Genomic DNA, 15937 nt, shown 5'->3' with positions numbered 1-15937 from the left:
AGGAAAGGCTAATGATGATTTTCTTGATAACATTTTCAAAGTGATAATTGGGCCTTTCAAACTCACATATTGAATTACTGTGCTACCAGTAACCACTGTGTGTTTTAACCTGATTCTGTCGTTTAAGATACTGTAATTTCTATATATTTTCTTGTGTATGTCTACAAATCCAGCCTGAGTACTTAAATGTGGGTAAATCAATCAGTACACAAGATCTGTTAATTAATGTAATGTGCTGCTCTTGGCACAATTGATAACCACAGAATATGAACTTTCAGTTGTTCCTAATAATAATTAATCACTTAACAATGATCCCTTCATTCAAGGGCATAATGGTGTGTATTGCATAGGAATAAAAATCAATAAATACTGATGCTTTGGTAAAATGCATGCCCTGCACTTGATAAAGACAGTCTGTGAAATGATAAAATTACTGTAGCTGTTGGCTTATATGAAAAAAGATGTTACCAAGCCAGAAAAACAAAATTGTGGAATTCGAGGTCTACCATAGAACATGCACACAAGCCTCTGATATTTGGGAAACTCCCATTTTTGAGGATTGCCTCTATGTAGACCAATCACCTGCAAGGTCTTTGTCAAAAACGCCCGTGAAACTTTAAACGGACGTGCATTCAAGCCATACATGGACCAGTACTCCTTAAGTTTACTGTTAAAGTAACCAAACAGGCGTCGACTTTGAGAGAAGGGGCGGAGATTAAAGGCCTCTCTTTACCCTGTCCCTGCGCCATTTCGTAAAGGAGAAACGCATGGCGTCAATTTGATGCGTAGTCAGTACTTGTGCCAGCAACCGAATTTGTAGATCCTTCCGAAATATTCATTTTAAACTTTAAGGTTTTGGTGAGTATTTTTATTCAAGGTTTTTACACATTTTTGTTTTTCTGCCTTGGCAATATCTTTGGGATCTTTTGATGCATTATTTTTTAAGAATGTGAAGCTAGCTACGTTAGCTATTAGCAAGCTATGTCGTCGCAAGCAAGTCGCTATTCATTTATTCCAATAACAACACACTAGTCTGCACTAAATTTGCAGGATTGTTTTTGTAAGGTGTGACTTTTATACGTTTTTCGTGAGCTGGGACTGATTTTTTTGCATCTTGAATGACTGACCGGTGCTAGTTGTTGCAGCTGGGAGCTAACGTAGCTGATTTTTAGAGCAAGCTGAAGAACGTTTTCTTACTTTGTTTGCGGTGTTTTTCCCATTTTAAAGTATTGCTCTTTGTCGGTAGTGCTTTACTTTTGAGGAACCATACCTTGGACTGCACTGACTCTTGTTTTGTTCCACATGGCCGATTTTGTCTTAAATATTGGTTGCAGATGTTTTTGTGAGGGAAGTGTTTTTTCATCAAGAGCATTTCTGGCTTTTCGAGGAACAATTTCTAAACAAAAACATGGACTCAATTTTACATAAATATTTTATTGACTTCAATAAATGTACATGTTTGCAGTATACGGGAGCACGCTCAATTATTTGATTGCAAGCTGCCTGAATGTAAGCTGAACATGCACTACTGTGACGAGATCAAAAGAAGGCGTGAAATGCAGTGGGAGAGGGCTTGTTCTCCTTTTACTGTACTTCCAAAGAGTTCAGGGAAGACCTGTGGTTAACCTCAGGTCTATGTTCTGATTACAGAAATCCAAAACTGGGAGGTTATTGATAAAGCCTCTTCTTGTTACGTTAACCTGCCTTCATCTAGTGTTACACTTGTAGCAATATTGCTGTTTAGCAGGCGAAATCAAAATTTGATTTATTTAGCACAGATGCTTTAATCCAAAGATTTGACAGTCGCGTTTGCACTTATAAAATAGCTAAACTTGGTTGACACGTCTGATTACTTCAGAACCCCCCCAAGAAATAAGTAGTGAGTGCTTTGTAACCTGCAGCTAATGTGATCTGCACAGTTATAGTGTGCTTGCTCGCTAACTTACTGTTCTTACGTTTATTTGCAATCAATTGCTCTAGATGCTGACATTGACCTGGAGTTATTTGTCAGGACTGAAAATACAGAAGTTTATTTGGTACAGATGTAAAATTGTCCTCCCAACAATTTCACTGGCTAAGAACATAGTTTGGATGCTTTGACATTTATTAGCAATCCACAATGTAGATGATAAGCCTTTTGTATATTTTAACCTGGGATGTTCAATAAGCAGCTTAAATATAAATTAGTATTAATAGCATAGTATTCAACTATTCAATTAAAATGTATAGCTGACAGTAGCAAGTGAGCACAACATTCCACAGAGGTCTACAAAATGCTGAGAGAAAGCTTCAGAATTTCACAAATCTACCTCTGTTTGAGACAACCTACTGGTCATGCCTTGAAGGAAGCTTGAATAGGATGTTTTTCTTTCTTTTTGGAATTTATCTTCCTATTTATTTACAGGTTGATTAGCTGTCAAAATATTAAAACATTTGATAGAAAGTGGAAAATGTGGACTCCAGGATACAGATGGCCTGGAGACCAGTCGAATCTTGGGGCACATATTGAATTTGTTCTGGCAGATCTGTCTGGTCACCTTGCAATTCAAGGCGATTTCTGAATCATCAAAAACCCAGGACCCCATGCCAACTGCTTATCCAGCAAAGGGTGGGCTTTATACGATGAAAGGAGGGCGGTTGGCAACATTTTGTACATAACCATTGGCTGTAAACAACAGGGGTGTGCATTTTCAGACGTTTTAAATGACAGCCATATAAATTTTTTTATTTTTTGAGATTGAGTAAACAACATTTAAAACCTTAATTTACAAGAAATATATGTTTGCTAGGTTGATCATTGCTGGTTATGCCCCTTGGAACTCAAAGTGAAGTGAACTGAGATTGTTTGGTGTCAGCGAGGCTACGATTCAGATCCAAGGACGATGCTAATAGGCCTTGTTCAGCCTTGATCAGAATTTCAATCATCCTGACTGACCGTCCGCATGACATATTGCAAGTGATCAGATCCAATCGGCCTGTCCGTATTGACTCAGTCTTATCCACAGTGATTTCTATGGTAATAGGCTACGCCCAGGAAATACAAATGAGCAAAATGGATGAAAGAGTTGTGCCTGTTTTTGCCCCAAATGATTATGTGGAGCTATTCTGGAAGTCCAGAGTTCTTTCTTGCGAGAGCACAATATGAATTTGCTCAGCAAGTGACTCTGGCGATCAGTAATGATGCTCATTACCTATGCCCATGGAGCCGAGCTGCACCAATCACACTGGTGTATCTGATATAGGCGAGGCAGTGGCATCAGTTTGTTTTGAAAAGTGATGTGGACAATAACCATCAACTTAAGTGTGTTTTAAAAAGTGATGAGGACAATGACATTTTTGTGGCTACAATATAATTTGCATAGGCCTATTTCATGTTTTGAAAATCACTGTCATTGTAATGCGCATAGACTGTTAAATAGAGCTACCAAAATCGGAGGTTTCTCTGAATTTTTAGAATTCTGACAGCTAATTGAACGATATTCACTGTGCTTTGGAGTATGGTTAGTGAGTCTAGACGATGCGTGTGGCAGAGGCAATCACGTACCTGCTGGTCCTGCAACAGGAGATTCCTTCACCTTTTAGCTTTGTCTCAACAAAAGTGTCTCATATTCATAGCTTTTAAGCCTTGCCAGATTGCAAGCTATACCGGGCACTAACAAACACTAATGGCTCGCTCGCTCATTGCTCCTAAAGCAACTTTAAATTATGTGTGTGCTTACACTCAAAACTTAATTTAGTACCTCTATTCCTATAAAATAGATAGAAGTAGATTTCATGTTTGTGGCTTGTTGAAGTGTCGACTATAACTGCTCAATTGTGTCCGAGCTCAGCAGCTGTTTCAGTGTAGGCCACTTGAAGACTACTGGAGTGTAATACTGTGTTTCACCACATTCACTACATAGCATTTAAAGGGGTGCTGTTTCACTCATAGCAAAATACTAAATGAAAACGGGAGATATAGCCTATTTTTTCTTCATTTATTTTTACCGAGGGGTTTCAAAAAGTGATGGGGACAAAATGAGTCATGACAAAAAGCCCCCCCCAAACTGACACCTATGCATGCTTGGCGCTGCCTCTCGAGTTGGCCCATTTTCATTACTCGTAGCAAGTCCCTTAATCTTTTGGATTTGGGTCTGGATTTCCAGGCTAATGTGGCGCCACAGCGCAAAGTTTTTGTTAACTGCAAGAAAGCGACAGAAACGGTGGCGACTACTTAGTTGTGTTTAACACTCCTTGAATTAATTTCCATCTCTCCGGATCTACGTTGTTGTTAGTGTTGCATTGCAAGTGACTTGGAAGAAAACGAATCTGTAAAAATTTGATTGGAATCGCATTTGAAACCACTGCCATATGGTTTGAATCAGATTTGGAAAAATTGGATCTCGTAGTTTTTCACTGTCCTGATTCCGATTTGGAGTGGTAATGTGAACAAGGCTACATTGACTAGCTGGACCCTGCTCAATGCCATGTTTTCAGGGAACAGCAAGTCCGGCACCAGTTTCAGTCATTTTCCTGACATTCCTGACATCACTTCACTGTATTGATGTCATAGCTGATCGTCCTCAACTAGACATATAGCTATGGCCACACAGATGAATTTCATCAGATGAGGCTCACTTTTACTGATCGTATAATTAAGTTGAATAATTTATACAGCTGTCAGATCTGATATTTGCATCACTTGGGGTGAATAAGATAAACAACTCATTCTCTTTCACTTATGTAATTCCGACTTTGTGACTTGGTGAAGTTGGCATGGCTGAGACTATTATGATGACCATATTATTCAACCAGAATTATTCACATGAGTGTGTACAAATACAGTCACACACCTGAAGAAATTGAGAAGAACTGCTATTAGGAGGCGATCAGACAGGACGAGCTTTGCCGCTTATGAAACCCAAGATAAAAATATCATCTTATCAATATCACCGCCCACTTGAAGTTGAACTTTTTTCAATTCGAGGCACTCGGCATACAACGCACCCAACAAGAGGCGCTCTGGGCGCATAAGCAGTGTGTAAAGCGCTTACTGCAAATACGAAACAACATAAAAAAGGGGGCAGCTCACTGCAGTCACCTCGTCTTATCTGATCGCCCCCTTAAATAGTCATTGGTGAAGACTTTCAGTGCACAGTATTTTAAATTTTAAACCAAGATGCATTCTAATTTTTAACTGTCACTTTTGCATTGGAACGAATGGCTGCACACAAGTCAGTAATTACAATCACAGCCGCAAGCTTAGTGAACGAGTACATTTCTGTGGTGGGCCTCATAGTAAATAAAAACAATCAAACTACTACTTCATATTTATATTGTACCAAAGGGAGAACAATTATCTGTAGCAGGAGTGCGTTCTCATGTATTACAACTGTTTGACATAAACACATTAACAATGCTTTCTCTTTCAGATGGCCGATGACTCAAAAACAGATTATAGCACCACCATATACACTAAGTTTTTAACCATCTTTTTTTAGCTAAAGGTTGCTTACTGTAGCACACTGTGTAGTTTATACTAGAGTAAGATTGTGTTTTGTTTTTTAACCTGAGTTTTAACACATCAAGCATGGCACCTGATGAGTCATCATGATGGTGAACTTTCGCCTTTGTTACAGTGCAGTGCAGCTTCTGTATGGTTAGACTAGACTTTCTCTTATGGATACTATGTGTCATCTGATGGCCAATAGTAGCCATTTTAGAAGGACTATTTTTGAGCTTTACTAGCAGTTATGTTGGGTTATTTAGGTGATGGGAGAGAGAGACCTTCCTAATTGACTGGTCCTGTATTATTTATTTTTTGGCTAGATACTGTCTCCTGTCAAAAAGCCAGTCAGTAAATATCTTCAGCAGAAGTTAAAAGACCGACATTTACAAAGAATTGGATGGAACTGTGATTTTCCCTTCTGTTTTTTGGGGGAGGATGGGGGGGCTGCAACATGGATGTGAAACGATTGTTTTTTGTGGGAAAGAAGGCAACATTGTGAAAACCACTCACCGAGTTACCTAACCCTATGTAGTTGTATTGAGGTGTCTCTTTTGTCGCCTCAGTGTAATTCGTTGGGCCAAGCGCTGCTTTCTGAGAAGGTGCTGCTGGGAGTTGTAGTTTTGGCTGAGAGCACCCCTCCCAAGACCCCTGCCAGCATACACTGGTCCCATCCTCAGTGACAAAGAACTTACAGGCAGGACAGACGACCTCCCTCCACACAGGCTCCATGGAGTGAGTGATGGTTATTAAACCCCACAGTTCTGTTCTGTCAACATCTTTTCCTGCAATGACGGCTGCTCTCAGTGAGACTCTAAGAACACACAGACATACACATATGCATACATACACACACACACACACACACACACACACACACATAGTTATTTTCCCCCCACCCCTCAGGAGTACCCCTTTCTCACCCTTAAAAACCATATCCCACAGATGTCTATGTTCAGTTGACCAGTTAATGTGTGTTGAACTGAGAATGGGAAACACTCGACCAGTTGTCTGTTATATTGATGCCACTGTTACTGGTCTGTTATATTGATGTGTTGTTGTAAGTGCTGGTTCTCCCCCTTGCTATTCAGGCTTAAGTAATGTGTGTTTTGTTTAGTGATTAGTCAGGTTGAGGTTTCCTGCAAAGGTAAAATTTGCTTGATTCCATGGGTCCATACCAATGCTCTCAACACGAGTATTCATACAAATGCTTAGTTACACAAGGCTTTTTTAAATTGAGATTAACATTTTGAAGTTAAACTTCCCTTCTGTAAATTCAACATTGACTTAACAGCATAGAGATTAATTGTGGTGTTAATTACGTTTAATGAAAAGATATTTCAGAATTTTGTCAGAGAATGAAAGGTGCGAGGAGTGTGTCCAGCTTCCCTTTTGTGCAGGAGAGGCCTCTTCTCAGGCACCCCTGTATTTCCACCAGGGATAGGGCTGTGTCTTTGGTTGGTATTTCCACCAGGATAGGGCTGTGTCTTTGGTTGGCATGGTCCATGTTTGTAGTTTACTTTGGGGGTTAATATCCTCTGTGGCTGACTAACCCGTTGGCTTTTGTCCTTGTCCCCTCACCTTCATCTATCCATTCATCCGTCCATCCAGTCGCTCACCTTCCCTGGCAAGCCTGATGGCCAGCAACGTGACCAACAAGACGGACCCACGTTCGCTCAACTCGCGGGTCTTCATCGGCAACCTCAACACCATGCTGGTGACCAAGGCCGATGTGGAGGCCATCTTCGCCAAGTACGGCAAGATCGTGGGTTGCTCTGTGCACAAGGGCTACGCCTTCGTGCAGTTCGCCAACGAGAGGAACGCCAGGGCAGCCGTAGCCAGCGAAGACGGTCGTATGGTCGTGGGGCAGGTTCTGGGTAAGAACATATGAGGGAGACATGCGCTGAGTGTGCAGTTGGTTCAACTAGCAAAGCAGTTAGCTATCTGACTATTTGTTTATCTGTAAACTTGCATGTCTTTTGGACTTTTTGGGAAACCTCATTCATTACAGAGTCATTTGATTAGGACAGAAAGGTTTTGCATATACTGTGAATCACAATACTGTTAGCATGTGCATATGTACGGCACATGTAAACAGTATTGTATCATGATGGGCTAAGGAAGCTAATGATGTGTTTTGTGCTATGATTTACTCTCCAGATATTAATTTAGCTGCAGAGCCCAAACCACACAGGGCAAAGACTACAAAGCGCTCAGCAGGAGACATGTACAGGTATGCCTCTCTGCTTCACCATTTCATATTACAAGGGTTTTGGTTATCTAATTTAATTTCTCTCTCTTTTGTGTATGCAGTAGTTCAACATTTGACCTGGACTATGACTTCCAGAGAGATTACTATGACAGGTAAGGCTTGTGGCACACACAGCGTGTATATCAATATTGTAATGACCTGAGGCTCATTCCTGGTCAAATCAGACAGCATCTAGGAAAATGGTTGCCACACCCTCTTTTTTCCATCAGTATTTGGGGGCCAAGCAGCGAAGCTGCGAGGACCTCATTGTGTTTCTATGTTTTCCTATTATTATTATTATTATTATTATTATTATTATATGCAATGGGAGTCTATGGCAGCCCATAGAACCGTATGGTAAAAAGTTAGGAAATTTGGCACACTGATTGGGGACGGTCCCATGATTCATGTCACCAAGTTTCATGTCGGTAACTCGAACCCTCTAGCGCCACCAACAGGCCAAAGTTGGATTTTCCGCCATTTTGGATTTCATCAAAAACACTTAAAATGTATCAGGGGTCACATACTTTCTCTGATTCCCACCAAATTTGACACAGATCATCTTCAGACCAAGCCTCACAAGTTATCACTTTTTGTCTTCGGAAGTATTACCGTTCGCCCGTAAAAGCCAATCAAAATTTTGCGGCAAAGCCGCCATACAGGAAGTGAGCTCATATCTCAGCAACCCTTGCATGTATCAAAACCAAACTTGACTTGACTCGTGACCCCATCAGGAGGACCCTCAAGAAATTCGGTGACCTTTGACCTCTAGGGGCGCTGTAATTCACAAACATGCCTTTTGGCCTGTAGCTGCTGCTGTGCTTAGAATTAAATTGTACTAGTGGTGTCTGGTAATACTGTGAAAGGTCCTTAGGTCAACTGAGGGCAACTTGTCACATCCAATATAATTTATTCGGCCGCCATATTTGATTTGATCAAAAACACCAACAATTTCGCACAGGTCACAAATTTCATCTGATCTTCACCAAAATTGGCACAGACCATCTTCAGACCATGCCTTGTCACTTCATTTATTTCTGTAACAATTGATAGAAGCGTTCGCCCGTCACATCCAATCAAAATTGGTGGCGAAGCCGCCAAACAGGAAGTGAGCTCATATCTCAGCGATCGTTGCATGTATCAAAACCAAACTTGGTACATGGACTCATGACCCCATCAGGTGAATGCTGAAGAAATTGTGACCTTTGACCTCTAGGGTCACTGCAATTAGCAAAAATGCATTTTGCCTTGTAACTTTTGACGTGCTAGACGTGAAACTTGCTTTGACAGCTTATGGCCATACGTCTGATTGCAGCATTGAGCTAACAGCATTTCGTTGCCATGGTTACTCCGGCCTATCTGCTTGGCCCCCTCATTGCTGCTTGCAGCTATATTTTTTTTTATTGGGTTTTAACATATGTGTACTGGAAAAAACCTAAGTGTAAATGATTCAGACATTAAAAATAATAGGCGTCTCAGGTTTTTTACATAATGTTTAGGTCCCAAATATTATGTATGTATTTTTGTTAGATTCCAATTTTTTCATCTTTTTTTTTTTTTCCTCATTTCCTCAGTTATTACCCTTTCAGAAATGCCTCCCCTTGAAGCCATGTCTGGGCATTAATGTCTTAAAAAGTAGGATTCCTAGCCTGACCAAATTTGACCAAATTTTTGTTTGTACTGCATGACCATCGATTTTATATAAGGCCTAGACTCGGAACAAAGTGCGAAGAGAGTATTATTGTTGGCTTTATAACACTTTTTTTTGTACCCACATGGCATCAATCAGCATTTCGTCTCCACAACATGAAGATATAACAGGGTGAGATTTTATTTCATTTTCATAGGGCTAAAATGGAATGTGGGGTAGCTTTTAGGAACATGTAAATCTATAGGGGAATGATTTATGATAGTTTAGGGTACAAAGTGCCACTGTTGTATATCCATAAAGAAATAAAACTGCAATTCATTTAATTAATAGATAATAATCAATTATGACTCCCAACAATTATGAGAACAACGTAATCAAAATATAATTTGTGTTATAAATCCAGTGAACCCTTTAGCACTACAGTGGTAACTGTTGTATACATGGATTGTTTTTGCATGTTTTATGTTTCTTTTTCAGATGTGTTATATTTAAAATGGAATTGGATCTACTGGGTTTTTTTTTTAGTTTAGAAAATGGATGATGTTTCCAAAATCATTCAGTAATGGTGTTAAATAATCATGATCTCATGATTTTGCCATTGTCGAGCAGCCCTATACATAAATACACATAGTAATTACATCGTTATACCTATGAATAATATTTATCTATGGTACAACATTGATACTTATTTTTTATCAACATAGATTTTCATGTTCTTACTAGCTATCCCACATACCATTTCAGTCTTTTGAAAATGACAACATTCACTTTTTTCCTTTATATATTAATGCCCATTATATGTGGAGACCTCAAATATAGGTACAGCATCAAAAAAATAGCATTTAAAGAAAAAGTAATAATTGATTGCCATGGGTACAAGTTTATAATGCCCTCAATGTATCTCTTTTTGAAAATGTTTCCTAATCTAGCGCAATTTAGAAAATCAGTGAGCATGTCTTACTTTTAGTGGTTCAGTCATACTGAAAACATGTTTGTCTTTCATCCTACAAAGTTTGCCATGGCTGTAATATACTTTTCAAGATATTAAATATATGTTTTCAAGATATTTAAGACATGGCTTCCCAGATAATGTGTTTTTCAGGATGTAAATAATATCAAGATAGAGATAGATACTTTATTGATCCCCAAGGGATCCCAGATAATGTGTTTTTCAGGATGTAAATAATATCTAGATAGATAGATAGATCGATAGATAGATAGATAGATGGATGGATACTTTCTTTATTTATCCCCAAGGGGAAATTCAAGGGCTAACAAGAAGACATAACATCACAGGATTTGAGCAGAAATATTTTACAGGTCTTGGTTTTAGGATGCCTTTAAGTTTTTAACAAAATCGGTGCATTTTATGCCTACGATGATGTTTCCTTAAAATTACTATTACATAAATTAGTACGGCCTTGATTAAAACACACGATATTGAAACGCAACCTGTGTATCACCATAAATTAGTATGGCCTTGATTAAAACACACGATATTGACTTAGTAGGCCTTGATTAAAACACACGATATTGAAACGCAACCTGTGTATCACCATAAATTAGTATGGCCTTGATTAAAACACACGATATTGACACGCAACCTGTGTATCATGACGTGTATTGTATCTCCAGATTCTTATCAATCCATATTGTAGGTTCACATTTATTCCAACTCTCTCCTCTCTCTGTTGTAAAGGGTGTACTCGTACCCATCACGTGTGCCTCCCCCGCCACCCCCCCTCCCACGTGCAGTCATCCCCTCCAAGCGGCCCCGTGTCAGCATCAGCAGTGGTGGCAGCCGCCGCACCAAGTCCAGCTTCTCCTCGTCCAAAAGCAGCCAGAGGACATCCTCACGCACCAGTCAGTACACACACACACACACACACATACGCACACTCACACACAGTGCTTTTATATCCTCCCTCTGTTTTGTGTAATTTCCTCTCAGTGAAGGCAGACGATCTGCAGACCATTAAAAAAGAGCTGACGCAGATAAAAAATAAGGTGGACTATCTGCTGGAAAGTCTGGACCGTATGGAGAAGGATCACAGCAAGAAGTCCGGTACGCCACTTTCCACCCTCATGGCTGAACGAAAATACCTTATTTAATTAATTATAAGCTAATACATTGAATTAATTCTAAATTAATGAATAAATAAGTGGTTGATTAATTGTTGTTATTTTATTTATTTATTTATTTTTTGTTCCTGTGTGGAGCAGAGGGTAAGAGCGTTAAGACAGAAGCTGGAGAGGCATCGTCCCTACAGCACACCAGCAGCAAGAAGGAGCGGGAGCCTCAGGAGCTCAATGACTCCGAGGAGGAGGGAGACCTGCTGGAGGAGGAGGAGGAAGAGGAGGAGGTGAGGAGGGGTGGAGGGCGGGTGATCGGGACATATGTCCTCATTTAATGTCGCTTTTCTACTGCATGGTATCAGCTCAACTCGCCTCAACTCTACTAGCTTTTTTTGGCTTTCCATTAGCAAAAACTGGTACCTGGTACTATTTCTGGTATCACCTCCATTGAGGTTCCAAGCGAGCTGAGGCAATGCCAAAAGGTGACGTATTGCAGGTTACTGGTGGGTCCCTGTGTTCTGAACAAGCCCGTCATTTTTAAAAAAATACCTCAGCAATACTGTGCTAACACGACGAGCAGTTAACAATTTTCACAACTAGATTGCGTTACCTACGTTATTATTCACAACAGTTGCATTCGTTAATTTGATTTGCCACTCTGAAAATGGAAGAACGTCCTGTGGTTCGAAAAGACGAGTGTTCTATCTCATTATGAATTAACAAACTTTCTCTCATGGATTAAATTTAACATTAAATCAAACAGCCACATACCAGGAATCAGAAACACAATCCCCTTGATTTTGTCCGTTGTTGTTATTGTTATTAGGCTACTGTGTCAGCATTAGTTACGCCATGCTAGTATTCTTCCTCGTTGCTATGGCTCCCAGCTACATTAAAGAGGGTACTTTTTAGTGGTGGAAAAGGAAAACTTGCTACCTAAACCGAGTAGAGGCGAATTGAGCAGATACCATGCAGTGGAAAAGCAACTTAAGATAAGAAGAGAATGAAGTTCAAGTACCTTAGGCATCAGTCACCTTCATCTCACACGATTATGTTGATGTGTAAAGAAAAGTGGCCTTCCTCCTACCTTCTGTAACACAGGCTGCTCTGTGTTCTTGTGTGATGTCTGTGGAGGTCTTGTCAACACGTGCTCTCCTTGTCTTAGGTGAAGAGCCAAGGAAGAGAGAATGAGGAGGAAGAAGAGGAAGGCGAGGAGGGGGAGCAGGAGGAAGGCGAAGATGACGGAGACAGTGTCAACGGAGACGACTCCTAAAGCTCAAGAAGAAACACACACACACACACACACAGGATTCATAGACAAACTTGCATTGAAGTGGAGTTTCTCCCCTTTGTTTTATCATTTAACACTAATGTAGTGCACATGCATGTTCTGACACACGCACGCACACACTTCTCAAGGTGACTTGAAGTCCTTGGAATGAATTTCTTCTGTCTCTCTCCTGTCATTCCATTTGCTTTTATGACTCACCTTCTCTCTCCACTGTCTTTTACAAGACTACCAGTAGGATGCACTCTTTCTCTCTGTCTGTGTGTCTGTCTGTGTCTGTGTATAAATGTTAGAAAGGACGTGTGTGCGCATGTGGTGTTCTGTTTTATGACCAGCAGAGTGAAGCAGAAGGGTTGTGTGCTAGGGAAACCTCAAAGCTCCAGGTTCGAGTCTTGTTTGTAGACATATATTTTAATGGTGTAAAATGAAAACCTCTCCCTTGTTAATGTCTTGAATGAAATGAAATGCTATCTTTTCTGTTTTATTTTGATGTTTGTGTTCTCAGAAAATGGTGCATAAGTTTGTCTTCATAACATTGTGTCTTTTTATATATTACCTGGTTTCACTTGTACTGTAAAGAAATATTTCAATAAAATGTCTAAAATTAAAACTCCGCTGTTATGTTTCTCAAGTTTTTGTAATATTTGTTTAGAACCTACTGGATGCTACTAAGCGTAAATTGATTATCATGGTCCAAGTAAAAGGAATTGGATGCTGTTCTCATAATGAAACTGTATTTCCTTGTCTTCAAGTAGCTTTCATATGCAAACTGTCGAGGACTCTTAAGGAAATGAGGCTAGTGTAAAACTAAATGCTGACATCTGGATATCATTACATTTATATTTTTCAATAACCTTCTGTCCTGCTTTTGTAGAATCTGTATAGTCTGATTGTGCGTGAAATCTACTTTCAGTTCTTATAAGGTGTCTGAGGTTGAGCTGATTTTATGCTGTGTGAATTCTGTACCTCATTCTGTACCTTCTGGAGGGTCATAAAGATTAGTCTTTGTTTTATTATTGTGCTCTATCTCAACAAACATTAGTTTTCCCTTAATTTCCTCATCTACCACTTCATCCTCCAATGATTTTATCTTTGGATGCTTCATTTTGACTTCCAGCAAGTTGAGGTGGCATTTGAGAATGCATCTAGGGCAAAGATAGAATTTAGAAATTATAATCACTTAGCTGTTTTACACAGCTCTGACCGTTGTCACACAATCTGCAAAACCAAATGACTTAATTCCTCTCTATCTCTCTCTAATATACATGATGTTTGAATACCAGTCCAGTGCCCTGTGAAGGTGCAGATTCAAACAGAACAGTGACACTTTTAGGAAAATAGCCTACCTCACATTGGCTGCCAACAGCAATCAATATCTGAGATGTGATAATTTGTTACAAGATTGTGTACGCTGGTAAGAGCCAGCGTCATGTTAGTTCAAGACACGGACCATGATCCCCATGTTTATTTTTTCACTCTCAAAAACTTCCATAGGGCTCATCAGATTGTAGTATCCTTCAGACATTACCTCAATGTTTAATGCAATGTATCATCCTCAGACACTTGAGGGCCATCTTGTCCTGCCCATCGGACTCCTGTCCCTGCAATCTGGATGCAGTAACACACTTGCAGAAGCCTCATAGTCAATGTTTCTTGTGCGATTTGTGTTTGTTTTGATAGGCAGGCAAAGAGTGACAATTAAGGCTTAAACACAGATAGTCAAGACTTCAATGTGCCAGAATAACTAATAACTTAACTAATTAGTAGAAAACAGTCTGAATCAATGATGAATCAAAGATTCCATATCACCCCATGCACATATAACACGTCGATGATTCACCAGGTCATTCCAGTATTTCCACTCACATTACATTTTAGTTTCAGTTGGCAATCCACATGCTAAGAGACACACATAGAATTAAGTAGGAGCATAATTAAATTATCCTTGGCTCCTTTAGTAAACCACACCGGATACATCCCTGTTTGGGTGTTTTTGCGAACAGCGCTCTTATTCAACAGCAAATCCTCCTCTGATGGCAAAATAGGCATTAACTCCACAGGACACTAAATAAAGAGGTTGGAGAAGATGCTGTAAGATCGCCTTTCAGACTTTTATTAATAACTCACCTCTCGACTTTCAATTCGAAAACTAATATGGGAGACATTTAGCTAGTTACCACAGGCACATTGACACACACACACACACACACACAGATACACACACACTGAGGTCTCACACATTGTATGCTCTTGCATGCTCTCATATTCATACACATCATATGCATAAGCTTACGCATGTTGTTGACAGACAACTAAATCATGACATTTTAAATTCAGAGATGTCCTCTTCAGTGCTTCATTGTCCTTTTTTTCTTTCACGGCTGTTATTATTGTAGGCACACATATTATGAAGCATACAGATTCATTCAGTCTCCCGTGATTTTATGCGTGTCCCGGGCTACCTCGAAGGAATACGAGCAATGTTGCTGCAGAGGGAGGGTCAGTGTACATCTTTGAGGAGGTCCAGCCTTAGCAGAGGCTTGATCTGCAGCTCCCCCTCCTGTCCCCGTGCGACCTAGTGGCACATTCTAGCACGCGCTTGTGCCAAAGCCAGCTAACTGGACACTGAGTCTACCCCTTCCCGCACACCACACAGCGCTCACGATCCGCTCCATATTTTTAGCCTGGATCGGAGCGCTTTAAAAACTCAGTGTGGGAGGGGAGTGTCATATGCCTATCCTCTAAGCACACTTTTTTGTGATTGCTGTTATCATTCACCTCTTGCTTTGTTTTTGTCCACCTTTGCTCTCTCTCTCTCTCTTTCTCTGTCAGTAAAGGAGGTGTTTTCTACACACCTCTCTCACTTTTATCTGACCCCCTTTCCTTACAGTAGGGCTAGTGTCAGCTACAAACCTTGCCAAGCCCACTTTGGGTCTTCATATGATCTCCCTCTCTCTATCTGTCTGTCTGCCACTTTCTCCCTCTCTTGCTCGCTCAAGCCTCTTGGTGTCAATCTCTCTGTCACTCTACCCCTGCCCCCCACCCCCCTCCTCCCTTTCACTCTTACATTTTCATCATCCCACAACTGCCACCCGCTCCCTCTCCCTCCCCCTATCTTTCCCACACTCACACACCCACACACACACACACACACACACACACACACACACCAGATCCCACCCCTTC

General features: G+C 40.3%; 1 protein-coding gene across 2 annotated transcripts; it reads left to right on the top strand.

Moving 5' to 3' along the window:
- Positions 1–694: 694 nt before the first annotated feature.
- On the top strand, positions 695–13364 carry LOC125301096 (heterogeneous nuclear ribonucleoprotein C). Of its 2 annotated transcripts, XM_048253367.1 has the most exons (10): positions 695–858; positions 6052–6220; positions 7097–7362; positions 7646–7718; positions 7799–7849; positions 9526–9558; positions 11087–11250; positions 11339–11452; positions 11611–11750; positions 12629–13364. In XM_048253367.1, the coding sequence occupies exons 2-10, from the start codon at positions 6216–6218 to the stop codon at positions 12734–12736; spliced, it is 954 nt and encodes a 317-aa protein (XP_048109324.1). In that variant the 5' UTR covers positions 695–858; positions 6052–6215; the 3' UTR covers positions 12737–13364. The 2 variants fall into 2 exon arrangements, with proteins under 2 accessions (XP_048109324.1, XP_048109331.1); XM_048253374.1 differs by lacking the exon at positions 9526–9558.
- The last annotated feature ends 2573 nt before the right edge of the window (positions 13365–15937 follow it).

The sequence above is a fragment of the Alosa alosa genome, chromosome 1 (genome assembly GCF_017589495.1).
Source record: "Alosa alosa isolate M-15738 ecotype Scorff River chromosome 1, AALO_Geno_1.1, whole genome shotgun sequence".
NCBI classification, from domain to species: domain Eukaryota; kingdom Metazoa; phylum Chordata; class Actinopteri; order Clupeiformes; family Clupeidae; genus Alosa; species Alosa alosa.
This window is presented reverse-complemented; position numbering and strand designations above follow the sequence as displayed.